The following is a 26,176-nucleotide window of genomic DNA, read 5'->3' on the forward strand; positions in this document are numbered from 1 at the left end:
AATGGTGATTAGAGGAGACTCTGACCTGATGGGGATTAGGAGGATCCCATGGGCAGTATACTGAATGAGGAGTTTGGGCAGAACCATCCACAAGAAGCCCAGAAAGACTCATCACTTCCCAGTACTGTGCAAATGAGTGACAGGGGTGAAGCATCCAGGGCCGTGATGGAGACGCCAGCAGTCCAGCCCCACAGTAACATCCCACCAGTCACTCAGCCGGCCGGGCTGGGTGAGGAGATAGCAACAGTGACCAAGATGGAGAACACCCCAGGTGAGGCCCAGTTATTTTCCCCTGGGGGTGCGATGGATGTAGTGGGCCCATGGGAGGGCATAGAGGTTTTTGAGGGGGGATCATGGGGAGAAGAAGTGCAGAACCTCCCTGCTATCCTGCAGCCAACTTCATCACTGTTACTAATTGCAGAGAGAGTCCCCCAGCCATAGCCTACCCCTGACAGGTTCCCTGATGTGGGCCGGGTGCCACAGATTACGCTCCTCTCTGATGCGCCAGAGGCAAAGGGAGTGAGGTCCAACAATGAGGAGTGGGGAGAAGAGATGAATCTCTGATGATATGGGTTGCCCACTACTGAGAATTGTGATTGAACCCAGTGCCTGGCACTCTGGAGGGAGCTGTAATCAAAACTGTTAACTGCTGAGTCCAGACCCTTCAGACCTAGAAAATGGTCTGGTGGGCCCAGATGGCAAATTGAGCCAGCAATTGTTTGACCCTGGTGGACAAAGTGTGATCTCTACTCATGCCAATTGGGTAGAGTAATTTTTGGGACACTTACAAGCAGTGGCTGTAAAAAGTAGGGAAGGTGTATGTGACTACCTAAGTGCGCCCGACCCCCCCCCCCCCCAGCATCATACAAGCCTGCAGCTTGGATTGTCCCAAAATCGTGTACTTTTTACAGCCTGTTTCTGCTTGATCTGAGTACAAGGGCAGGAAGGACAGATAAACAGGAGAGGGCCCAGCTGAGGATGCTCACTCTTTGTGTGAGTGGAACTTGGCCCATTTATAATGCAGATGGAGGGTGTGTGCATCACATACTACTGTGGACAGAACTGTGTACTGGACATTAATAGGACCTTATATCAATGAGTGATCATGTTGTAGTATGGAGATGTGAAAATTACACCATTGATCAAATTCCAAAAATTGTGTATTTTTGGAATTTGATGGTGCTATTGTATGCCATTCTCAGATGGCATAGAGACCCCGTAAGGCTTCACAAGCTGCTGTTTACATGACAGCTTGTGAAGCAGTGGGACCACAGTGGGACTCCCTCTCACCTCCCTCCCCATTTGGCGTCCTAGCCGGCCCCCTCCCCTGCCACATGTCTCCCCTCTGTCCAGTCCCCGCCAGCACTTGTAAGTGCTTAATTAATTGTTTATTTCCTTTAAACAGTTAATTAATAAAATAGAAGAAGCATTTACAAATGCCACCAGGGAAAAGATAGAGGGGAAACGCTTCTCGTTGCAGTAGCAGCAGCGGCGGGGATAACATGCAAAACATTTGTAACACTTACTGCTGCTGTTATGCATGCTGCGCACGCATCGCTTCTGTGAATGGAAGTGGTGCATTTGTAGCATGCACACCGGCAATGTTATGTTACAGGAGGCAGGGAAAAGTATCTACTGTATTTTCCAAACAGCTTTCATCACAAAAATAACAGCTTTTCGGGATAAATACTTATGGAGTGGAGAAATTATGATTTCCTCCGGTAATTAGGTAGAAATCCATATGAGTTCTAGACCTAATTATCTTCAGATAAGTATTAGTAATTATAAAAAGACCTCAGAGTGTCTCTGTCTGCCAGCCCAGCCCCTTCAGTACTGCAGTACCTTTGGTTCCTGTAGTACCAATATCCAATACCTTCTTAGCTGTTCAACAGCATGAGGCTAAATAATTTCTCATAAGAAATAGAGATTTTTTTTCTGACATACCTGGTAAAGCAACAGTTATTAAATATGAAATAATCACTGAACCTGGGGTTAAGGTTAACCTAAAGTCTTATACAATACCAGAAGCCAAATGGGAATTGATGTCTACAGAAATTTACTTTTGGACTTGGCCTTTGACAGATAATGCAAAAGAAAAGACAGCTCTTTCTGCACCAGAGTGTATGTACCGATATAAGATGTTGCCATTTGGATTACATGGGGCACCTGGTGGACAAAATTCTAAGGCCCCATAGATAGTATGCTGCTGCTTGTCTGGATGATGTCATCTATAGTCCTGATTGGCAGTCTCACTTACCTAGGGTACAAGGAGTGTTGGACATCATCTATGAGGCAGGATTTACAAAAATGTGTTATGAATCTGTTAAGAATACCAAGGATTGTTCCATGCAAACCCCCTAGAACCCAGGCTAGCGAGGTTTTCTCCCACTAATGGCCACCCATTGTTCCCATGGAACAAGACAAGTTCACTGGCACTTAGATGGCCTCCTGGTCTTAGTACTCCGGGTAGTAGCAGTTTGCATGGATAATCAATGGAATGCAGTGGCGATGTGAAGTACGAGTCAATAGCACAGCAAAGGAGCCACCAGTGTGGCTTGAGAGCTGACAATGTTGCTTAGGAGCCGATGGTGCAGCTAAAGTGCCGATGATGTTGCTTGAGAGCCAGTGCACAAGTTGATGAACTTGAGATGTGGCATTGAGAGCCAATGGTGTGGCTTATGAGCTGATGGTGTGACTTGGGAGCCGGTACACTAGTTGGTGAACTCGTGATGCGGCTTTGAGTGCCGGAAGTGGCTGGTGAGCCAGTGGTGAGATATGGCTTTGTGCCGGTAATGTGGCTGTAGATCCGGTGGTGAGATGCGGCTTTGAGAGCCGGGAGTACAGCTAGAGAGCCAGTAGTTTGATGCGGCTTTGAGAGCCGGTAGTGCAGCTTGTGAGCCGGTGGTGAGATGCGGCCTTGAGAGCAGGTAGTGACTGGTGAGCCAGTGGTGAGATGCGCCTTTGACCCGGTAGTATGACTGGAGAGCCGGTGATCAGATGCAGCTTTGAGAGCTGGAAATGTGGCTTGTAAGCTGGTGGTTAGATGCGGCTTTGAGAGCCGGTAGTGGTTGGTGAGCCGGTGGTGAAATGCGACTTTAAGCCGGTAGTGTGGCTGGAGAGCTGGTGGTGAGATGCGGCTTAGAGCTGGTAGTGTGACTGGAGAGCCGGTGGTGAGCTGTGGCTGGGAAGCCGATGGAGTGGCTTGAAAGTCGGTGGCAGCACAGAAGCTGCTGATGTGGCTGGGAAGCCGATGGAGTGGCTTGAAAGCCGGTGGCAGCACAGAAGCTGCTGGAGTGGCTTGAGAGCTGGTAGCAGCGCGGGAGCTGCTGGTGCGGGTGGGAAGTCGACGGAGTGGCTTGGGAGCTGGTGGCAGCATGGAAGCTGCTGGAGAATCAGGATACAATATAGTGAGAGAACAGAATGCTGACCATGCAGCAGAGCTGAGAGAACCTAAAGGAACGCTATAGTCAGCGAGGCAGCAAAAGGCCAGCGTGCACAAATAGGCAAAGGGACCAATCACTGCATGTTGTGGGGAACACGTGACATCCTGCGGCATCTAGGTCGCCTAGCAACTGATGGCGCTGGAACAACAGCATCAGTAGGAGTGAAATGCCAGCAGGAGACAAGTCATGACCGCGACTTGTAACAAAATGTTGTCTATGGATGGAAGTAGTAAAGTATTTTGGATGCAATACAACATAGGCCACGACCCCTAAATTAGAATCAGGTGAGAGCATTTTTGGCAATCTCAGGGTATTATAGAAGGATTATACTCAATTTTGCCACCATTGCTGTCTCTATGACTGACCTTACCAAGGCCAATCAGTCAGTTTGTTATAATTAAGAGGACTCCCTAGGCAGAAAGGGCTTTTCAGGCATTAAATGTAGCATTATGCACCCAAACAGTTCTTATGACACCTGACTTTAAAAAGGAATTTGTTGTACAGATAGATGTATGAGATGTAGGGGCAGGTGCTGGTCTATCTCAGACCACAAATGGTGAAGAGCAGCCTCCTATTTATAGCAAAGACTTTTCTGAATTAATGTAAACTGACGGCACCAGCTGTAAGTGTTGTGTCATCTCTTGTTTCCATCCAATAGCTGGATCTTCCATCTACTGCGAGCATATCCCACACCACTGTGCAACAACTGGAGATCGACCCCAGCTCCATACATAAGGTGGAGATGCTGGGCAGTGGGAAGTTCGGCATGGTGTGGCTGGGCCTGTGGAACGGAACCACAGAAGTAGCTGTGAAGGAACTTCAAGGTGATTCCAGCCATCCCCAAACTGTGCCCCAATATGTTACCTATAATTACAGTATATCACTGACCACAATCTAAGCCTTCTCCCCATACTATTACAGCCCTCGTCATCCTCCAATAGAGATACTGCAGCTAGGACAATGCTGGAGCTGCCAACACAGAGGCCCTGAGCAGATTTTGAATAAACTGAGCCCGTTCATGTGCAGATAAATGATAAGATCCATGACAGGGAGAAGGAGATGGTCAGCAGATGAGACCGTAGTAGTAGTAACACCTATATGTCTCTCCATTTGTTGTCCCCATGACAGTGACGGCAGCGTCCCTACAGAAGTCGCTGTATGACGAGGCTGATACCATGTGGAGGCTGAGCCATGAGAAGCTGCTGAGGTTATATGCAGTTTGTTTACAAGCCGAACCCGTCTTCATCGTTACTGAGTACATGAAACATGGCACCCTGAAGAAGTACCTGAGAGGTGGGTAAGCTAGGGCGTGTTATATTATCTCTTTACCATGGGCACTGTCCTTTGCATTGTTATTGTCTCATTTACTTGTCAGACAACAATGATAGCTGTGTAGAATGCCAGGCATACAGGACAATGCCAATGGAGCACACAGAACAGAGGGCCTGAATCAGAGCCGCTCGCTCTGAATCAGGACAGCCACTTTTTTTTCAAAATCCAGCCTCCTCGCCGCTTGCATTGCTGTTGGTGACCACCCACTGCTTTTGTGAGCGGCCAGGTGATGGTCGCAACCATCGGGCTTGCGACAAGACCCTTGTGGTAGTGTGGTAGGGTCTCATTCCCACAAGCCCCAGTGAGCTTTCAGCTCTAATAGACCCGGAAGCTCACCCACTGACATCACTCATGATGTCAGTGGGGCCGCCCCCAAATGGCAGGTGAACGCCTCTGCTTGGCCAGCCACGCCCCCCTGCCTGCCTCCCCTTTTGGATGAGAGTGCCGAAGCGAGTGATTTCTCTCTCGCTCCAGGGCGTGCGCACTGCCTAACAATCGACCCGCTTGCGAATGGGTCTGAATCAGGCCCAGAGTCCCCATGAATCAGCAGCCAGCGGAGGCCTCTGTGAGTGTTGCTGCTACAGGCAGACGTATGCAGATTACACCTCTCTATCTGCAGGTAAGCAGCTCTATGCAGAAGATTGTCATTCAGGAGGAACAAGATTCCCTCACAGGGTAGTGTCTGCAGAGCGGGGAGTGCAGGGTAGTGTCTGCAGAGTGGGGAGTGCAGGGTAGTGTCTGCAGAGCGGGGAGTGCAGGGTAGTGTCTGCAGAGTGGGGAGTGCAGGGTAGTGTCTGCAGAGTGGAGAGTGCAGGGTAGTGTAGGCAGAGTGGGGGAATGCAGGGTAGTGTAGGTAGAGTGGGGAGTGCAGGGTAGTGTCTGCAGGGTGGGGAGTGCAGGGTAGTGTCTGTAGAGTGGGGGAATGCAGGGTAGTGTAGGTAGAGTGGGGGAATGCAGGGTAGTGTATGTAGAGTGGGGGAATGCAGGGTAGTGTATGTAGAGTGGGGGAATGCAGGGTAGTGTATGTAGAGTGGGGGAATGCAGGGTAGTGTATGTAGAGTGGGGGAATGCAAGGTAGTGTATGTAGAGTGGGGGAATGCAGGGTAGTGTAGGTAGAGTGGGGAGTGCAGGGTAGTGTATGTAGAGTGGGGGAATGCAGGGTAGTGTAGGTAGAGTGGGGGAACGCAGGGTAGTGTATGTAGAGTGGGGGAATGCCGGGTAGTGTAGGCAGAGTGGGGGAATGCAGGGTAGTGTAGGCAGAGTGGGGGAATGCAGGGTAGTGTAGGCAGAGTGGGGAAATGCAGGGTAGTGTAGGCAGAGTGGGGAAATGCAGGGTAGTGTAGGCAGAGTGTGGAATGCAGGGTAGTGTCTGCAGAGTGGGGGAATGCAGGGTAGTGTCTGCAGAGTGGGGGAATGCAGGGTAGTGTAGGCAGATTGTGGAATGCAGGGTAGTGTAGGCAGAGTGGGGAATGCAGGGTAGTGTATGTAGAGTGGGGGAATGCAGGGTAGAGTGGGAAATGCAGGGTAGTGTCTGCAGAGTGGGGGAATGCAGGGTAGTGTCTGCAGAGTGGGGGAATGCAGGGTAGTGTCTGCAGAGTGGGGGAATGCAGGGTAGTGTAGGTAGAGTGGAGGAATGCAGGGTAGTGTAGGTAGAGTGGGGGAATGCAGGGTAGTGTAGGTAGAGTGGGGGAATGCAGGGTAGTGTCGGTAGAGTGGGGGAATGCAGGGTAGTGTCGGTAGAGTGGGGAATGCAGGGTAGTGTCGGTAGAGTGGAGGAATGCAGGGTCATGTCTGCAGAGTGGGGGAATGCAGGGTAGTGTCGGTAGAGTGGGGGAATGCTGGGTAGTGTCTGCAGAGTGGGGGAATGCAGGGTAGTGTCTGCAGAGTGGGGGAATGCAGGGTAGTGTCTGCAGAGTGGGGGAATGCAGGGTAGTGTCTGCAGAGTTGGGGATGCAGGGTAGTGTCTGCAGAGTGGGGGAATGCCGGGTAGTGTAGGCAGAGTGGGGGAATGCAGGGTAGTGTCTGCAGAGTGGAGGAATGCCGGGTAGTGTCTGCAGAGTGGAGGAATGCCGGGTAGTGTCTGCAGAGTGGGGGAATGCCGGGTAGTGTCTGCAGAGTGGGGGAATGCCGGGTAGTGTAGGCAGAGTGGGGGAATGCAGGGTAGTGTCTGCAGAGTGGGGGAATGCCGGGTAGTGTCTGCAGAGTGGGGGAATGCCGGGTAGTGTCTGCAGAGTGGGGGAATGCAGAGTAGTCTCTGCAAAGTGGGGGAATGAAGGGTAGTTTTGGCAGAGTGGGGGAATTGTGTCTCTTCTTTCCGGGTCCACTCTGGACTGGGTATCTCCTCTCTGGGAAAGATCTGACCTGATCCTGGACAACTATTCTGAGTTCCTGGCCTCCTTTAGGAGTATTTTTGACGAGCCAGGGAGAACAACCTCACCTGCCGCTGAATTATTGCGACTCTGCAAAGGCAACCGTCCTGTGAGCCAGTACATTATTCAGTTTTAGACGCTGGCATCTGAGTTGGAATGGAACAAAGAAGCTCTGATAGCGGCTTTCTGGAGCAGACTCTCCAATCGAGTGAAGGATGACCTGGCTAAGAGAGACCTTCCTTCTACTCAGGATGGGGTTATTTACCTCTGTAACAAGGTGGACTTGAGATTCAGAGAACACCAAGTTTAGAAATCTAAAGTGGACCGCAACCGGTTTCGCCCAACTAATCCCTCCAGTACTCCCACGCCAGAACCAGTCGGAGATGAGCCTATGCAAATTAAGAGCTCATTTATCTTCCGAAGAATGACAGAGATGTCGCCGCAGAGACTCTATGCCTGTATTGTGGTGGAAATGGACATTTGGTGGCATCCTGCCCTCAGTGTCCAGGAAACTTTCACTTCTAACTGGCATCGGGGTCATCAGGTTAGGAGTAATGACTTCGTCTCCGTCCAAAAAATAATCGACTGTCTCTTTCTCTGGAGATGGTAAAGGACAATATAACTGTGCTTTCTCTCCTTGATTCAGGAGCCCCGGGGAATTTCAGAACAGCCGAACTTGTTGAGAAGTTCCGGGTACCTGTCGAGACTCTTGACCATGAAATCGCCCTGTCGACAGTTGATGGAAGCTGTATCCGTAACAGAACTGTGTCTTTAGTTACCTCCCCTTTATGAGTCCGCATAGGGGCTCTTCATACTGAGTCCATACAATTCTTAGTTATCCCCAAGGCTTCACACGGTATTATATTACGATACCCCTGGTTATGTCAACATAACCCTAGGATTGACTGGGACTCTCTGCAAATTTTGTCTTGGGCAGAGACTTGTCAAACATCTTGCTTACCCTGTATTAAATCTATGAGGAAAATACAAGTACTTGAAAATTCACTAATTCCTAGTCACTATGGTTTCCTTTAGTGATGTCTTTTGTAAAGCTGAAGCTGATTCCTTTCCACCACATCGGGACTGGGATTTTCCTATTGAATTGATTCCTGGAAAGTCGCCACCCCAAGGTCGCACGTACCAGTTGTCCTTGTCTGAGACCAAAGCAATGTCCGAATATATCCAGGAAAATTTGCAAAAGGGCTTCTTTAGGCCTTCCACCTCTCCAGCTGGGGCAGGATTTTTCTTCATTGCTATAAAGGATGGAGGCCTACGTCCCTGTATTGACTATCGGGGACTACACGACCTTACTGTAAAGAACAGTTACCCCTTGCCTCTTATCACCAAACTTTTTGACAGTCAAGGGTGCTTCCATTTTTACAAAACTGGACTTGAGAGGTGCTTACAACCTCATACGAATACGACCTGGAGATGAATGGAAGACCGCATTCAATACTCGGGATGGACATTTTGAATATCTAGTGATGCCGTTTGGCCTTAGCAATGCCACTGCATTCTTCCAAGGATTTGTGAATGAAATCTTCAGAGATCTGCTGTATTCCTCTGTCGTGGTCTCTCTCGACGACATGTTCATTTTTTCTTCCTTTCCAGAGGAGCATCAAGAACATGTGAGAGAGGTTCTGTCTCACTTACGAAAGAACCGGTTGTACTGCAAGCTCGAGAAATGTGTGTTCGGGGTGTCCTCCATTTCTTTCTTGGGATACGTCATCTCCGGCTCTGGTTTCAAAATGGATCCTCAAAAAAGGCACAAGCATTCTTGATTGAATCGCCTTTAGAGAGCCAGGACGAGACTAAAGATTCCTGGGGTTCACCAATTATTATAGGCGTTTCATCAAAGGCTTCTCCACCTTAGTTTCACCTATATCTGCTCTTACTCATAAGGGGGCAATTCCCTCTCAATGGCCTCCGGAGGCCGAATCAGCCTTTCAATTATTAAAGAAAGCATTTATCTCCACTCCAGTCCTGAGGAAGCCTGACGTGGATAGACCTTTTTTGTTGGAGGTGGATGCTTCTTCTGAGGCAGTTGGAGCGGTCCTCTCTCAAAAGTTCAAGGATAATCTGGTCCATCCCTGTGGCTATTTCTCCAAGAAGTTCCTCCTAGTCAGGAGAAATTACCCTATCGGGGGAGCAAGAGTTACAAGTTGTTAAACTTGCCTTTGAGGAATGGCGGTATTTGCTTGAAGGCACCAAGCGCCCTATCACTGTTTTTACAGATCATAGGATTTTGCTCTTCCTAAAATACATCCATTGTGTCAGTCCTCGTTTAGCACGATGGGCAATCTTCTCCCAGTTCAATTTCTCCTTAACCTTCCGCCCGGGATCTCAAAACCAGAAAGCGGATGCCCTATCCCGGTCCTTCTCATCTCAAAATCCTGCAGAAGATCTAGGGGAGACACCTGTCCTGGAATCCATGGTGTTTGCTGCCAATAACATTCAACCACCTCCAGGAAAGATCTTCGTGGCCCCAAATCTCAGGAAACAGCTTCTAACCTGGGCTCATAAGTTTCAGTTCTCCAGACACATGGGTATTTGCAAAACTCTAGAATTTCTCCAACAGACTTACTGGTGGCCTGCCATGAAAGATGAAATCTCTGAGGTCATCTCTTCCTATACCCATTGTGCCCAACATAAGACTCCCCGGCAAGCACCTGCCGGTGAATTGAGACCTGTCCATTCTGACTCGACCTTGGACCCACTTGTCCATGGACTTCATGACTGACCTGCCTGTCTCTAAAGGTTACTCTACTATTTGGGTCGTGATTGATAATTTTTCCCAAATGGTTCACTATGTTCCCCTCAAGAAACTACCTTCCACTGCTAAGATTGCCCAGATTTTCATCTCCCATATATTTCGTCTGCATGGACTCCCAACTGAGATTGTTTCTGACCGGGGAGTTCAGTTCGCGGCTAAATTTTGGAGAGCCTTGTGTTCTGCTCTGCGAGCCAAGTTGAAATTCTCCACAGCCTATCACCCCCAGACCAACGGGTGCACAGAAAGGGAGAATCAAGACCTAGAGACGTTCTTGAGGATGTTCATGTCTTCACAAGACGACTGGGTGGATTATTTTTCCTGGGGAGAATTTGCACCCAACAGCTCATATCATTCTTCTACTGGGAAAACTCCTTTCATTGTGGTCTGTGGTCATCATTCCAGGGTCCCTGAGTTCCAAAGTCTTCGATGTTCCAGCCGTATCCACCTCCCTACAAGATTTTTCCTGAATTTGAGCCCAGGTTCATGCCTCTTCTGAAAGGGGCTGACAGGAAGAGAAGATTTCATTCCCAGTATGAAAGTTGGGGAGCAGGTATGGCTTTCCACTCGTAATCGTCGACCCTGAGTACCTTCCATGAAGTTTGCTCCCTCCTTCATCGGTCCTTTTACTATCATTGAGGGGATCAATCCTGTGGCCTATAGACTACGACTTCCTGCATACCTTAAAGTTATGAACTCCTTCCACATCTCTCTTCTCAAGCCATTGGTTCTAAATCGATTCCTTCCAGTTTTGCCTCCGTCTCCCAAGGTCCATACTGAGAGAGGAGTAGAGTTTGAAATTAAATAGATCCTGGATTCTCGATACCGCTATGGACAACTCCAATATTTGCTGGACTGGAGGGGGTACGGTCCCGAAGAAAGATGTTGGGTAAAGGAGGAAGACGTCAATGCTCCACATCTTCCTCACAAGTGCCATTCAGAAAATCCTGAAAAACCCAAGAGGTGCCTGGAGGTCACCCGTAAAGGAGGGGGTACTGTCACAACCATGGCTGTGTGTGGCCAGGGCCAGCAAGCCTTACCTGTTCGGACTTTATGGCGGGGTCCCTCTGGTGAGGGTGTGGGCATCTGGAGGTCAGCGCTGCATACTTTGGGGTCACACAGACACAGAGTGCTGAATGGCAGCACTACATGGGCGTCACCATCTTGGATTTCATCAGGTGACTCATTTTAGCCAATCCAACCAGAGCATTATCAGGAATCCTAGAAACCATGCACTTCCTTTGCTATTGGCTGCTGAGCAGTCTTTGCCAGTGCAACGTTAATCCCAGTGCAAGCTGGGTACTAGTTCTGTGCTCCCTTGCTGTAACCTGTTCCTAGCTACTAGCCACAGACCCTGCTTGCTCCAGACTCCAGCTACTCTTGTCAGACCTCTATGAGACAGCAGTGCTTCTCCTGGCTACCACCCCTAGGGGGACTCCTGCTGACATCCAAACAGTCTGCTCTTTTCCCTAGTCAAACAGTTACCAGTCGGCCATTCTCAGCATATCTGTTGGGTTTTTCCTCCGTCTGGGCTACCACCTGCCAGCGGGCCACTCCTGAATCATACCCTTCTGAAATCAGCATCCTTCTAGTACCAGCAATCTGCCCTGAAGACCTTTCCTAGCTCCACTCCGGGTCCAAGTCCTAATCTTCCCATGACAGCCTTGTTGCACCTGAATATACCAACCATCTTTTCTGTGGCTATCTGTAACCCTCAGGGCTGACTCATCTTTGCCATTGGATTTTTTATTTTACGTAAGATTCATATTCTTTTGTCTGCACTTGATTGCTCTGTGACCTTTCTTGTGACAATTGTAACAACTGATTTTCAAATTTATAGGCAAAATGTGTATACTGACCCTCCTCCAATCAGAGATCGCCTTTGTTGAGATACATGGTTGTTAGCCAATCCAGAGAAGTATAATGTGATCAATCACAAAGAAAACTTGTAATCCAGAAAGAATAGTGTCATTGGTTTAGCAGGTTGTCAATCTTTAAAAAACACAGTGGAAACCAAGGAGACATTTATAGCACAGTACATGAAGGAAAGCTAGTGCAAAGATCATCCTCTGATGGATACACATACAGTATGATATTTTAAAATGTGCCAGATCGATGTATACAGATATGTGTCTGTTTATATAATTGTGCTATATATATATATATATATATATATATATATATATATATATATAGTTATATACATACACACATATATATATATATATATATATATACACATACATACATACACACCTGTTTTATATGTATGTACGTTTGCCTGTCTATATATACAATCCTGTGCAAAAGTATTAGGCAGGTGAGGAAATAATGCTGCAGAGTAAGAATGTTGTCACACAAAGAAGTGTTAATAGTTTATTTTTATCAATTAAGAAAATGCAAAGTGAATGAACAGAAGAGAAATCTAAATCAAATCAATTTGACATTTGATGTGACCATCCTTTGCCTTCATAAACAGCATCAGTTCTTCTAGGTACACTTGCACACCAGTTTTTGAAGGAACTCGTCATGGAAGTTGTTCCAAACATCTTGGTGCACTAAGCACAGATCTTCTGTGGATGTATCTTGCTCATATCCTTCTGTCTCTTCATATAATCCCAGACAGGCTGGATGATGGTGAGATCAGGGCTCTGTAGGGGCCATATCATCACTTCCAGGACTCCTTGTTCTTTACGCTGAGATAGTTCTTAGTGACATTGGCTTTATGTTTGGGGTCGTTGTCCTGCTGCAGAATACATTTGAAGCCAATCAGATGCCTCCCTGATGGTATTACATGATGGATAAGTACCTGCCTGTATTTCTCAGCAATGAGGACACCATTAATCCTGACCAAATCCCCAACTCCATTTGCTGAAATGCAGCCCCAAACATGCAAGGAACCTGCAGACCCTCATTATTGTGCCGCTCTCCAGCCCTTCAGAGAACAAACTGCCTATGTTACAGCCAAATATCTCACATTGTGACTCATCAGTCCAGAGCACCTGCTGCCATCTTTTCACTTGATGTTACCAATGTTTTCGCAGACTTGCATGGTATTACAGATGTGAGACAGAAGGATTTCTCAGGTAACCCCCCACACCTATTGAGCACACCCGCTGAACGATATCATTAACGATATCGTTCAGCGCCGGGCTCTCTCTCCCATTACCCAACATGCAACAACCTGACAATATCGTCAGGTTGGCCTGCATGTTTACCCGATGAACAATAATGACGAACGACCCACGGGAACGTGCATAGTCATTATCGTTCATCGTTTTGGTGTTAAAAATGGACGATAAAGTGGACGACTAACGATAATGATATAGTTATCATTCAGTCATCCACTTTAAGCGCCCAGTGTGTACGCACCTTTAGTTGCCTTAGTGGGGAGTAAGAGATAAATTAAATTACAGTACGGAGAAGCACAAGAGGGTAGAGGGCCCTGCTCTAAGAGCTTACATTCTTTAAGGGAGGGGCAGACAAACAGGAGTGACACAGATGGGGTAGGCGGGTAGGAAGGAAGATGTAGCAGCAAGTTAGGAGGAGAGCTGGAAGGCTTTAATGAAGTAGTGGGTCTTAAGAGCTCATTTGAAAGACTGTAGAGAGGTGCAGAGTCTGATTGGGAGAGGGAGGGAGTACCAAATGTGGGGAGCAGCATGGGCAAAATCTTGGAGGTGGGAGGAAGTAATCAATTGGCATGAGAGGCAGCATGTATTAAGTGAACGAAGAGGGTGGACAGAAGAGTGAAGGGAGATGAGATCAGATATGTAAATGGGAGAGGAATGGTTGAGGGCTTTGTAAGTGAGTGTGAGAACATTGAATTGGCTTCTGAAAGGGTAGGGGAGCCAGTGGGAGGGCTTGTAGGAGAGGGGAGGCAGATGTAGAGCATTTGGAGAGGAAGATGAGCCAAGCAGCAGCATTGAGTACAGACTGGAGAGAAGAGAGATAGGATTTGGGGAGGCCAGATAGGAGGAGGTTACAATAGTCCAATCTGGAGATGACCAGTGAGTGTATGACGGTTTTGATGGCATCCTGGGTGAGAAAGGGTCTGATCTTGGAAATATTCTTGAGATGGAAACTACAGGACTTCGAGAGGTTCGGAATATGTGGTTTGAAGGAGAGGGAAGAGTCCAGGATGACTCCAAAACAACACTTTGGGACTAGATGAGATAGTTATGCCTTCTATTGATAAAGAAATAGTGGGACATGATGTTATGTGGGAGGGTGGGAAGATGATCAGCTCAGTCTTAGACATATTAAGTTTGAGAAATCACTGGGATATCCAGGAAGAGATAGCAGAGAGACAGTTAGAGATAAGAGTCAGTAGAGCGGGGGGGAAGATCAGGTGAAGAAAGGTAGATCTGAGTATCATCAGCATAGAGATGATAATGGAGGTCAAAAGAGCTTATGAGTTTACCTAGAGAGGATGTATAGAGAGAGAATAGGAGGAGGTCCAAGAACAGAACCTTGGGGAATACCTACTGTAAGAGGCTGTGGTGGGGAGGAGTCATTGGGCGGAATTCAATTGATTACGCGGTCCGGATCTCCCATCTAAAGTGACAGGAGATCGCGGGCCGCTATTCAATTGCTGCCATTCTTCGCGCTGATCGCGCCCATAGAGGTCAGGTTTAGCCGCATAAAGCAGCTAAACCCAACCAAAGTGCTGGGCGCGATCACGAAAAGTGATGTTTGGGCGCCCGAACATGTAACTTTTCGCACATTTCAGCTCTCATCCCCCAGGGGCTGCGAGCTGAAATGTAGCGCTTGGCAGCTGATCGCGCCAGACAGGAGCAAGAATAGAATAGCTCCGTCGGGCGCGATAGGGGCTGGAAAGAATTGAATTCCGCCCATTGTGTGAGGAAATAGAGAAGGAATGGTCAGAGAGGTAGGAGGACAGCCAGGAGAGAGCAGTGTCACATAGACCAAGGGAGTGAAGGATATGCAGCAGTAGAGGGTGGTCCACAGTGTCAAAAGCAGCAGAGAGGTCATGGAGAATGAGTAGGGAGTAGTGGCCCTTGGATTTTGCAGCAAGGAGGTCATTGCTGACTTTTGTGAGGGCAGTTTCAGTGGAGTGGAGAGAATGGAAGCCGGACTGAAAAGGGTGAAGGAGGGAGTGGGAGGAAAGAAAGGTGGTAAGGTGTTTGTAAACAATACGCTCAAGGAGTTTGGAGGCAAAAGGGAGGAGAGAGATTGGTCGGTAGTTAGAGAGAATGAGAGCGTGATCTTCTCCACTGTCGCTCGGCGGTTTGTGAACATTTTTGCAGGTTTCTGGTGCATTTGGAATGCCAGGGTTGATGTGTGGATTTGCGAGGGTGAGTAGTGATCGCCGGTGCAACAGAGTCAAGAGCAGAAGTAAGGGAGGCATTGTATAGGGAAGCAACTTGTTCAGCGCAGGAGAAAAAGGATAGGAGAGAGAAGTGAGTCAAGTAGGGAAGAAAAGAAAGCAGTGTTGATAGCTTCAATGTTACGCTTAGTGATGGTGGCTTTCGGAGGTAGAGGAGGGGAAGGAGAGAGGGATAGGTTAAAAGAGAAGGTGATGGTCAGAAAGGAAGAATGGGGATTGGAGTAGGCAGAAATATCACAATGGTGACTGAATACCAGATCAAGCAAATGGCCACTCGCATGGGAGGGTGAGGAGGTCCATTGGGAGAGGCCAAATGAAGAGGTGAGGGTGAGGAGTTTGCAGGCAGCGGATTCTGTGGGGATATCAATTGGAATATTGAAGTCACCTAGGATAATAGAGGGAAGGTCTGAGGAGAGAAAGTGAGGGAGCCAGGAAGCATAGTTGTCAAGGAACTTGGAGGGAGGGCTTGGGGGACGGTAGATGACAGCTACTCTGAGGTGTACTGGTTGGAAGAGGCGTATAGCAAGAACTTCAAATGTGGAGAATGTAAGGGATGGTTCTGAGGGTGTAAGTTGGTATTAGTAACCAGAGGATAGAAGGACCCCAACACCACCCCCATGGCGACCCCTAGGCCAGGGGGTGTGGGAGAAGGTGAAGCCCCATAGGAGAGAGCAGCAGGAGAAGTGGTGTCAGAGGGTGAAATCCAGGTTTCAGTAATGGCCAGGAGATCAGGGAGTTGGAGATGAAAAGGTCATGGGTGGGGGCCAGTTTGTTACAGACTGATCTGGCATTCCAGAGGGCACAGGATAGAGTGACAGAGTTGATAGGAGAGATGTGAATGAGATTATCAGGGTTGCTATAGCATAGAGAGGAGATTACTTTGGGAGACCAAGGTGAATAGAGTGTAGAGATCATGCGTGGTCCTGTGCTAGGAGGGGACTCTGTAGGAGGTGGGTAGGGAGAGAAATTAAGGAGATGTGGATGAAGTGGGGTGAAGTGACCGGGAGAGAAGTGACGGAGGGGAGATTACCAGTGAGGTGGTAGGATCCTGGGGGGTATAAGAGGAAGGAGGAAGGCAGAGAGAGAAGGGGAGATAGGAGGAGATGGAGGAGACCAGGGGAAAAGGATAGAGGTGGAATCAGGGGGCAGCACAAAAGATTAGTTATAAAGTAAACTGAGTGAAGGGGGGAGTTGAAGACAACATGGTCATGGTAAGGATGAGGTACAGTGTCAGCACAACAAAAATATATTGAGTATAGAAAAAGGGGAGATTAGATGGTAGTAGAAATTGAATATTAGAGTAGAGAGTAGACAGTGGTAGTAGCTAGATGATGTAAGACTAGGCAAAAGGCAAAAGACATTAGAGAGGTAAGCTGACATTAACAGTGTTCATTAAGATTATCTGTTAAGCACAGAGATAGCACAAATAGTAGAAAGTGATGCACAAAGTTTTTGTAGCAGCCAAACAGAGTCCAGTGTTGAAGGTCCAGGCTATGCAGTCAGCAGGCTCATGCAGCAGTGAGCTTTGTGGATGTTATTTTCTCCAAATCTGGATCAGGTTGTTAGAAGTGTAGCTAGGTTGTTTCCCTTCTGTTTCATTTGGGTTCAATGCCAATCTAACGCCAGTATTAATCTTAAAAAGCACTTCTGATACAGGGCACTTCCAGCCAGGCTTTCCAGCATGCTAATGACCCATATGTAGGAGACCTGGCATGTGAAGTTACTGATTGCTTACAAGCCCAGCACCCTCCCACTAATATGGCTAGTAATACATTGAGTAAAACAAACACACAGCACATACCACTAGGCTAATATCAGGCTCAATGAGCTAACTAACAAAGAAACAAAAAAAACCATCAAACTACTACACTATGCAGTGATATCCTATATAACATTGCTCATCAGCAAAATGCTGAGACTTGTAGTTCGTTACCTAAAGTTCTCAGGCAAGCCAATATATATTCAGTGCAGCAAAATGCTGATGTTACATCTGTATGTACCATATTGGGGCATTGGCCATGTTACATCTGTATATATATATAATCATATTATATTCCTGGAATGACCTCCTTCTCCTCTATCCCCAGCTCATCAGAAGGACAGGGACCTGTTTGAGCACCAGCTGCTGGACTTTGCAGTGCAGGTCAGTATATTGCAGCACCCGTTACACTACATCTAGGAATTCTGTTTACGGACAGTGGGCCTGATTCACTACGGATTGCAGCTGCGACTACGCACACAGTCTCACTGCGAAAATATGCTAATGTCTGTGAACGCTATGCCATCGCAGGACAACATAAGGACGCATTTTCTCCGCCCGTCCACTAGGGGACACTGTAGAGCATAGACAGTGGGGTATAGACGGTGCTAAGTGGGAGCTGGCACTTTAAATAGTTAATAAGTGTGACTGGCTCCTCCCCCTTTATTCCCCCACCAAGCCCCAGTTTTAGCTTGTGCCCGAGTGGAGCTGGTCGTGTATACCACATGCTCTGGGTTATTAGGTTTTCTATCAATAGCGCTGCCTCACTGAAGCTGAGAACAGACAGGCAGCATCTGCCACTACCTGTCTGATCCATGGGAGACTGCCATCAGGGACCCACTCGCAACTGCTTGCAGCTCGCCTGGGGTCCCTGACTACAGGAAGAGACCACTGTGGCAGACTGCATGCCACTGCATGCAGCGCGCACTGAGTCCCCCGCTGGTCACACTAACGGAGTCACTCGGCAGCAGTAGCGGCTGTACGGGATTTCCCTCTCACAGCACGCGTTTATGCATTATGCATGAGCGGGGGGGCGGAGATTCTTAGCTCCGAAGTCCTGATTTTTCACAACTGTGCAGCCTCTTCCCTCTCACAGCGCGGTCTTATGAATTATATATGAGCGCATAAGCGGAGGGCGGAGCTTAGCTCTGAAGTCCTGCACCTTCCTCCTAGCGGCCCCAGTGCTTCGCAGAAGTGTGCTGGTGGCCATTATACGGAGGAACAGCGTCTGCTGCACAGTGTGAGACTGTAACATCGCTGCTGCAGGAAACTGATACAGTCCAGGTAGGTAACACAGCGGGGCTTAGGCAGATCAGGGGAGCATTTATGGGAGGATCAGGAGCTACTTATTTATCAGTACTTATTTCCTCATATGCCTAGCATTGTCTGGCACTGCTAGGAGCAGGGCCGGCTCTAGGGGTGTTTGACTAGTGCGGTTGCACAGGGGTGCCACCCGTATAGGGTGGCACCCCTCCCCAGCATCCCGATTTCAGCGGGACAGCAGTGTCCCGCTGTTCCACCCGCGGGTAAAAGTGGCCCGCGGGTGGTCAAATCGCGAGGCTGGGGACCCCCACCGCCGCAGCTGTGCGGTGGTGCCGGACCTCCAGAGAGTGAATGGATGCCGTGCGCATGCGCGCACTGATGGGAGAGGGCTGGGGGAAGCCCAGCCAGTGATGGAGTGCTGGGCTTTACCCCCAGCCTGACATTATTTGGAGGCGTGCACGGGGTGTGGCCTATGGTAATTAGGCCACACCCCCAAATTCGGTCGCGCTCTCTCAAGAGCTGGCACACGGTGCTCAGAACCCTGGAGCCAGCCCTGGCTAGGAGCGCTATCAGGGCAAGTGTGACTCTCTCCTGACTATATTTCAGTTTCCTCTTTTGACCTTTTTCACTGCACTTATATATTGTATGTGTGGGGTTTGTATGTAGCATGACTGACTAAGGCATCTCAAAAGCAATTACCTGAATAATTTGTGGTAGTGGGGGGACTGCGCCTGCCCCTAAAACAAAAAGTGTGCAGTTAAGTTTACACAGAGGCAGTCATCTAACTCCCGATTGTGTGATAATTACAATATTGAGCTACAATCTGCAGGGATGTCAGAAGCACCGCCTTGGAGGCGCAGGTTACATCCGTTATATCCGCTCTCTCTCTCTCTCTGCAGAGCAGCTTCTTGGAAAAAGAGAGCGCCTTACAGGTCACTCTAGAAGAGATCCATGGCGAAATCCAGGGAGGGTTTCAAGAGCCATGACTATTTCCCGTACCACTAGGGGATCCTCTCCTCCGGTCTCATAAAAGAGACTGTTCCAATAGGACGTTTCGGAGAAGTAGGATATGCCAGGCGAATATGCTTCAGATTCGCCTAAAGAACTCCAGGAGTAGTCTGAGCTGGTATCCAAGAGGATAGAGGCTTTTATTTTCTGCAATTCGCCAGGTATTACAGGTTCAGGAGGCGGACTCGACTCCTGCACAGCAGTTTTTCTTTCAAAGGAAATGAAGACAAGCTGTTGCTTTTCCAGTATCGGTAGAGCTAGAAATTCAGATGTCCCGGCGGTTATTATCCTTTTCCTGCAGATAGCAGGAAATCTTGGGAAACTCCCCCTACAGGAGATTGGATACTCTCAAGTCCATTTACACAGCTGCAGAGGTGACACTGTGTCCCGCAATTGTAAGCTGCTGGACTAACAAAGATATTGAGCTTTGGGTAAACAATTGGCTGAAGGTACAGCTGCCGGGGGAGGGGCTTATTCAGTTACCAGAGCATATAGATGAAGCCGCGACTTACCTGGCTGAGGCGTCCATGGACGTTGGCAATATCACATCCAGGACTTCAGCTCTGGCAATTTCAGCAAGTAGGTTGCTGTGGCATAGACAATGCCAGGCAGATGCATCCAAGTAGAAGCACTTCCATTCACGGGAAGTGTATTGTTTGTAGAAGATAAATGGATTTCTCAAGCTACTGGAGTTAAATCCACTTGTCTTACTTTTGCGCCTCGCCCCCTCCAGGAAACTCTTACTTGGGACCCTTGTTTCAGTCCTTTCATCCTCCAGGACGTTCACATGGTCGCTTCAGTGGAGGACCATCGACTTCCCGTTGTTCCAGAGGTCAGGCCAGAGCCGCACCTACATTTCATCAACCTGAGGTTAAATCCACTACCAAGCCTAGTGCATGACTGGCTTCTCTCTCACCTGGAGGACCCCAGAGTGGGAGCGCGTCTTAGGGACGAAATCTTGTACGAACGGTTGGGTACGGGATCTCATCACACATGGATACAACCTCGATTTTCATTTTCAAACTCAACCTTGGTTTTTTACCAGATTCCAACGACAGGAGTGTCATTTTACAGCAAGCTATAGACAAGCTGCTAGCCATCAGAGTGGTGGTCCACATTCCCAGACATCACCAGTCTCTTCGTGGTTCCGAAGCCAGACGGTTTGGTCAGATCTATTCTGAACTTGAAGGATCTCAATCTTTGCCTAAGGATTTTTAAGTTCAAGTTGGAGTCCCTTAATTTAGTGATTGCGGGCCTGAAGAAGGTGAATTCAGGGTATCTCTCGATATCAAGGATGCCTTTCCTGCACTTTCCTATCTGGCCGCCTTTCCAGGCATTTGAGATTCACAGTTCGGTACTCACATTTCCAGTTTTAGGCCTTACCCTTCGGCTTATCAGCCCCCCGGGTATTCACAAAGGTCAGGGCCTCCCTATGGAAACTGTGATGATCTATATCCTTCGGAAACAAGGGATCACTATTACTCCTCACCTGGATGATCTTCTGCTGAAGGCCATTTCCAGGGACCAATTACTACAGAATATCTAAAAGCTTTCTCATTCGTCATGAGTGGATCCTGAATTTTCCCAAGTATCTCCTACAGCCGTTGCAGAGACTACAGTTTCTGGGAATGATTATAGACATCTTAGGTCAGCGAGTGTTCCTCCTTACAGAAAAGGTCAATTCCATTCAGAAGATGGTGAGGACGGATGGTCTTTTGGCATCGCCAAGTCTTGGTGCATGTCTGCATTCTACTCCTGGTGAAAATGGTTGCGGCATTCAAGTCTGTTCCTTACGCATGCTTTCACTCCAGGACGTTTCAGCAAGACCTCCTCTCTCAGTGGATGGGATCCCATCTTTTCCTTCACCTACGGATAAGGTTAAGTCCCAGAACATGGATTTCCCTCCTCTGGTGGTTGAACTCAGTACAGCTACTGGAGGGAAAGAGATTCGGAGTTTGGAATTGGACTCTGCTCACCACAGATGCAAGTTTGAGAGGATGGGGAACTGTGATTCAGGAACATCACTTCCAAGGCTGCTGGACTCAACAGTGGCGTACATAAACAGTACATAGAACAAAGGAATATACACAGCTGCACACATAGTTGAGAAAATGCTTATTATTGAAACCCCATATTAATAATCATATTTTATTATTGAAATCAAACAAACAATGGGGGTGCTGCCACTTGACAAAGAAATAATGCTTTACTTATAGGGAGAGAAAGAGAACAAAGATTTGTCTACTTATGTGACGCACAACTGAGAAATTAATTAAAATTTATATATCTTTATTGGGTATACATTAAAAAGAATTTATTAGGAACTAGAATTAGCGAAATAAAGATTTGAAGAATAACATACAATATAATGTTGGAAATATTAGTAATGAAAAAAAGAGAAAGTTAGAATTAAAATTAAAGAAATACCCTGCCGCGTGAAATTATCAATAATTTATATTCTTTGTAAATAATATTATTATTTGTCAGTGCCTTGAAGACATAAAATATTTAGTTCTGACAGGTTCCTAAATGACAGATTAAGAATGTATTGTATCAATCATGTACGGGTTCCATCCCTTAGGGTATCTGTCAATTTGACTAGAATTACCGTTCTTGTTCACATTTGCTATGTACCTATGGGAATATTAATAAAAAATATTGTTTGTATATTGCATTATTTACATATATCCCTGCATTACTATTCCACTGTAATTAAATAAATTACAGTGTTGGTCTACTGCAACATTATTACTTTCCCCTTTAATATTGTCCACAGATAGAGATGGAATCTCGTGTATTACATGCACAATGAGAGATCTACTAATGGGAAATATATATATATATCTCATATTGTTTTCACATGCGGATTCCATCAACTTACTTATCCCATAAGTGGATACGGAGAAAAAGCTTCTCTATTGGTATATCTGTTACTGGACATATGTTGCATTATTAAATTAAGTCCCTATTCACATTAACTTCATAAAAGGAAACAGTTACACTGTCAAAATCTTGCAACATTATTTCTTTCCCCCTTTAATCATAATAACAAGTACATGTAGATTCTTATCAGAGGTGATCCTTTAATTACACATGCGGGGAGATTCTTCCTGTTAATGTGTCTTGTAACTAGGCAAATATTGTATGATTGAATTGAGCTAAATTGCATCACACGCTCAGCAGTACAGATGTTACACTTAGGGCGCTGGTCCCTGGTTATGGTGTTAATATTATTCAACAGTATTATTTGATAGATTCACATTTGCTTTACATAGACAATAATTATACTGTCTGTATCCTGCGATTATGTCACTTTCTCTTTCACTTAAACCTATTAGTGCAGGTGGAATCTATCAATTAAATTGCCCTGTGACTGAACATACGGACAAGAAATCTCCCTATTAGTGTGTCCTGTAACTGGACAGATATTAGATTGAATTAAGAAAGGTAACAAGCTCAGCGTGCATTTCATTTAAAACGTTAATCCAAAGTTGCAGTATTACTATTATGCAACAGTGTTACTGCCCCTCTGATTAATGTCAACAAGTAGGGTTAATATCCTTATTCACATTAATTGCATGCAGGTTTAGGATTACATAGTCAGTAATCATTATAATGATTATTAGCGAAACGCGCGTCGGCGGCATACCCGCCGCGTGATACTCGTGTTTTTACAGTCAAATGATATAATATTTGTCCAGTTACAGGACACATCAATAGGAAGACTTTATGTATGTCCAGTTACAGGACACATCAATAGGAAGACTTTATGTATGTCCAGTTACAGGACACATCAATAGGAAGACTTTATGTATGTCCAGTTACAGGACACATCAATAGGAAGACTTTATGTATGTCCAGTTACAGGACACATCAATAGGAAGACTTTATGTATGTCCAGTTACAGGACACATCAATAGGAAGACTTTATGTATGTCCAGTTACAGGACACATCAATAGGAAGACTTTATGTATGTCCAGTTACAGGACACATCAATAGGAAGACTTTATGTATGTCCAGTTACAGGACACATCAATAGGAAGACTTTATGTATGTCCAGTTACAGGACACATCAATAGGAAGACTTTATGTATGTCCAGTTACAGGACACATCAATAGGAAGACTTTATTTATGTCCAGTTACAGGACACATCAATAGGAAGACTTTATTTATGTCCAGTTACAGGACACATCAATAGGAAGACTTTATGTATGTCCAGTTACAGGACACATCAATAGGAAGACTTTATGTATGTCCAGTTACAGGACACATCAATAAGAAGACTTTATGTATGTCCAGTTACAGAACACATCAATAGGAAGATTTTATGTATGTCCAGTTACAGAACACATCAATAGGAAGATTTTATGTATGTCCAGTTACAGAACACATCAATAGGAAGATTTTATGTATGTCCAGTTACAGGACACATCAATAGGAAGACTTTATGTATGTCCAGTTACAGGACACATCAATAGGAAGACTTTATGTATGTCCAGTTACAGAACACATCAATAGGAATATTTTATGTATGTCCAGTTACAGGACACATCAATAGGAAGATTTTATGTATGTCCAGTTACAGGACACATCAATAAGAAGACTTTATGTATGTCCAGTTACAGGACACATCAATAGGAAGACTTTATGTATGTCCAGTTACAGAACACATCAATAGGAAGATTTTATGTATGTCCAGTTACAGGACACATCAATAGGAAGACTTTATGTATGTCCAGTTACAGGACACATCAATAGGAAGACTTTATGTATGTCCAGTTACAGGACATTTTAGCTGACAGAATCTGCTTGCTCCTAACGCTATCAGTGAAGGGAGATAGCAACATTTTTGCAAGATATTGACTATGTAATCCTAAACCTGCATGCAATTAATGTGAATAAGGATATTAACCCTACTTGTTGACATTAATCAGAGGGGCAGTAACACTGTTGCATAATAATAATACTGCAACTTTGGATTAACGTTTTAAATGAAATGCACGCTGAGCTTGTTACCTTTCTTAATTCAATCTAATATCTGTCCAGTTACAGGACACACTAATAGGGAGATTTCTTGTCCGTATGTTCAGTCACAGGGCAATTTAATTGATAGATTCCACCTGCACTAATAGGTTTAAGTGAAAGAGAAAGTGACATAATCGCAGGATACAGACAGTATAATTATTGTCTATGTAAAGCAAATGTGAATCTATCAAATAATACTGTTGTATAATATTAACACCATAACCAGGGACCAGCGCCCTAAGTGTAACATCTGTACTGCTGAGCGTGTGATGCAATTTAGCTCAATTCAATCATACAATATTTGCCTAGTTACAAGACACATTAACAGGAAGAATCTCCCCGCATGTGTAATTAAAGGATCACCTCTGATAAGAATCTACATGTACTTGTTATTATGATTAAAGGGGGAAAGAAATAATGTTGCAAGATTTTGACAGTGTAACTGTTTCCTTTTATGAAGTTAATGTGAATAGGGACTTAATTTAATAATGCAACATATGTCCAGTAACAGATATACCAATAGAGAAGCTTTTCCTCCGTATCCACTTATGGGATAAGTAAGTTGATGGAATCCGCATGTGAAAACAATATGAGATATATATATATTTCCCATTAGTAGATATCTCATTGTGCATGTAATACACGAGATTCCATCTCTATCTGTGGACAATATTAAAGGGGAAAGTAATAATGTTGCAGTAGACCAACACTGTAATTTATTTAATTACAGTGGAATAGTAATGCAGGGATATATGTAAATAATGCAATATACAAACAATATTTTTTATTAATATTCCCATAGGTACATAGCAAATGTGAACAAGAACGGTAATTCTAATCAAATTGACAGATACCCTAAGGGATGGAACCCGTACATGATTGATACAATACATTCTTAATCTGTCATTTAGGAACCTGTCAGAACTAAATATTTTATGTCTTCAAGGCACTGACAAATAATATTATTATTTACAAAGAATATAAATTATTGATAATTTCACGCGGCAGGGTATTTCTTTAATTTTAATTCTAACTTTCTCTTTTTTTCATTACTAATAATTTCAACATTATATTGTATGTTATTCTTCAAATCTTTATTTCACTAATTCTAGTTCCTAAAAAATTCTTTTTAATGTATACCCAATAAAGATATATAATTTTTAATTAATTTCTCAATTGTGCGCCACATAAGTAGACAAATCTTTGTTCTCTTTCTCTCCCTATAAGTAAAGCGTACATAAACAGACAAGGCGGCAACCAGAAGTTGTGCGGCTATGGAAATGGGCAAACATTTTTGCGAAGGCACTGTCCGCAATCTTCATTCCAGGCGTGGAGTAGCGGGAGGTAGACTATCTCAGCCGGCAGGACATGCATCCAGGGGAATGGGCACTACAGGGCCGTAGCTAGGGTGGTGCGGCCGGTGCGCAGGCACAGAGCACAGATGCTCCGGGGGCGGAACCGGCGTCTCCACAATGTCTATTTGCCGGATGGCCGCCGGTTCTTTCACACGTGGCTGGACTGTGGGCCGAATGATGTATGTGGCCCCGCCCCCAGTCGCATGTCACTAACTGCACCATTATACAGGTACTGGCAGCCCACCAACCCAGCGCTTCTCAGCTCTTCAGTAGCCCCCAGCGTGGAAGTCTGTTTAGCTCTGAGCTCCAGAACTCACGCGAGAACAGTCTCCTCTCGCGAGTTCAGGAGCTCAGAGCGGACAACTACGCTGCAGGCCACTAGTACTTACAAAGTTCCTCAACACGTCGCTGCGCAGTGCTCCCAGTCCCAGATGGCCGTCTCTACTCTGTTCTGCTCCTACTGAACGCGCAGCCGCGCAGAGACTGTTAGCTCCCTCTGCAGC

At 46.1% G+C, this 26,176-nt stretch overlaps 1 protein-coding gene across 1 annotated transcript in view; it reads left to right on the forward strand.

The window, feature by feature from the left end:
- LOC148473307 (tyrosine-protein kinase-like) overlaps positions 1-26,176 on the forward strand; it is a 68,097-nt gene that overhangs the window by 32,021 nt on the left and 9,900 nt on the right. Inside the window, exons 4-6 of the mRNA XM_088459811.1 lie at positions 4,102-4,267; positions 4,572-4,736; positions 17,349-17,404. Of these exons, the coding sequence (XP_088315937.1) occupies positions 4,102-4,267; positions 4,572-4,736; positions 17,349-17,404 (387 nt within the window). The remainder of the gene's footprint in view (positions 1-4,101; positions 4,268-4,571; positions 4,737-17,348; positions 17,405-26,176) is intronic.

Source organism: Taudactylus pleione, unplaced genomic scaffold, assembly GCF_031769625.1.
Source record: "Taudactylus pleione unplaced genomic scaffold, aTauple2 ptg000937l, whole genome shotgun sequence".
NCBI lineage: Eukaryota > Metazoa > Chordata > Amphibia > Anura > Myobatrachidae > Taudactylus > Taudactylus pleione.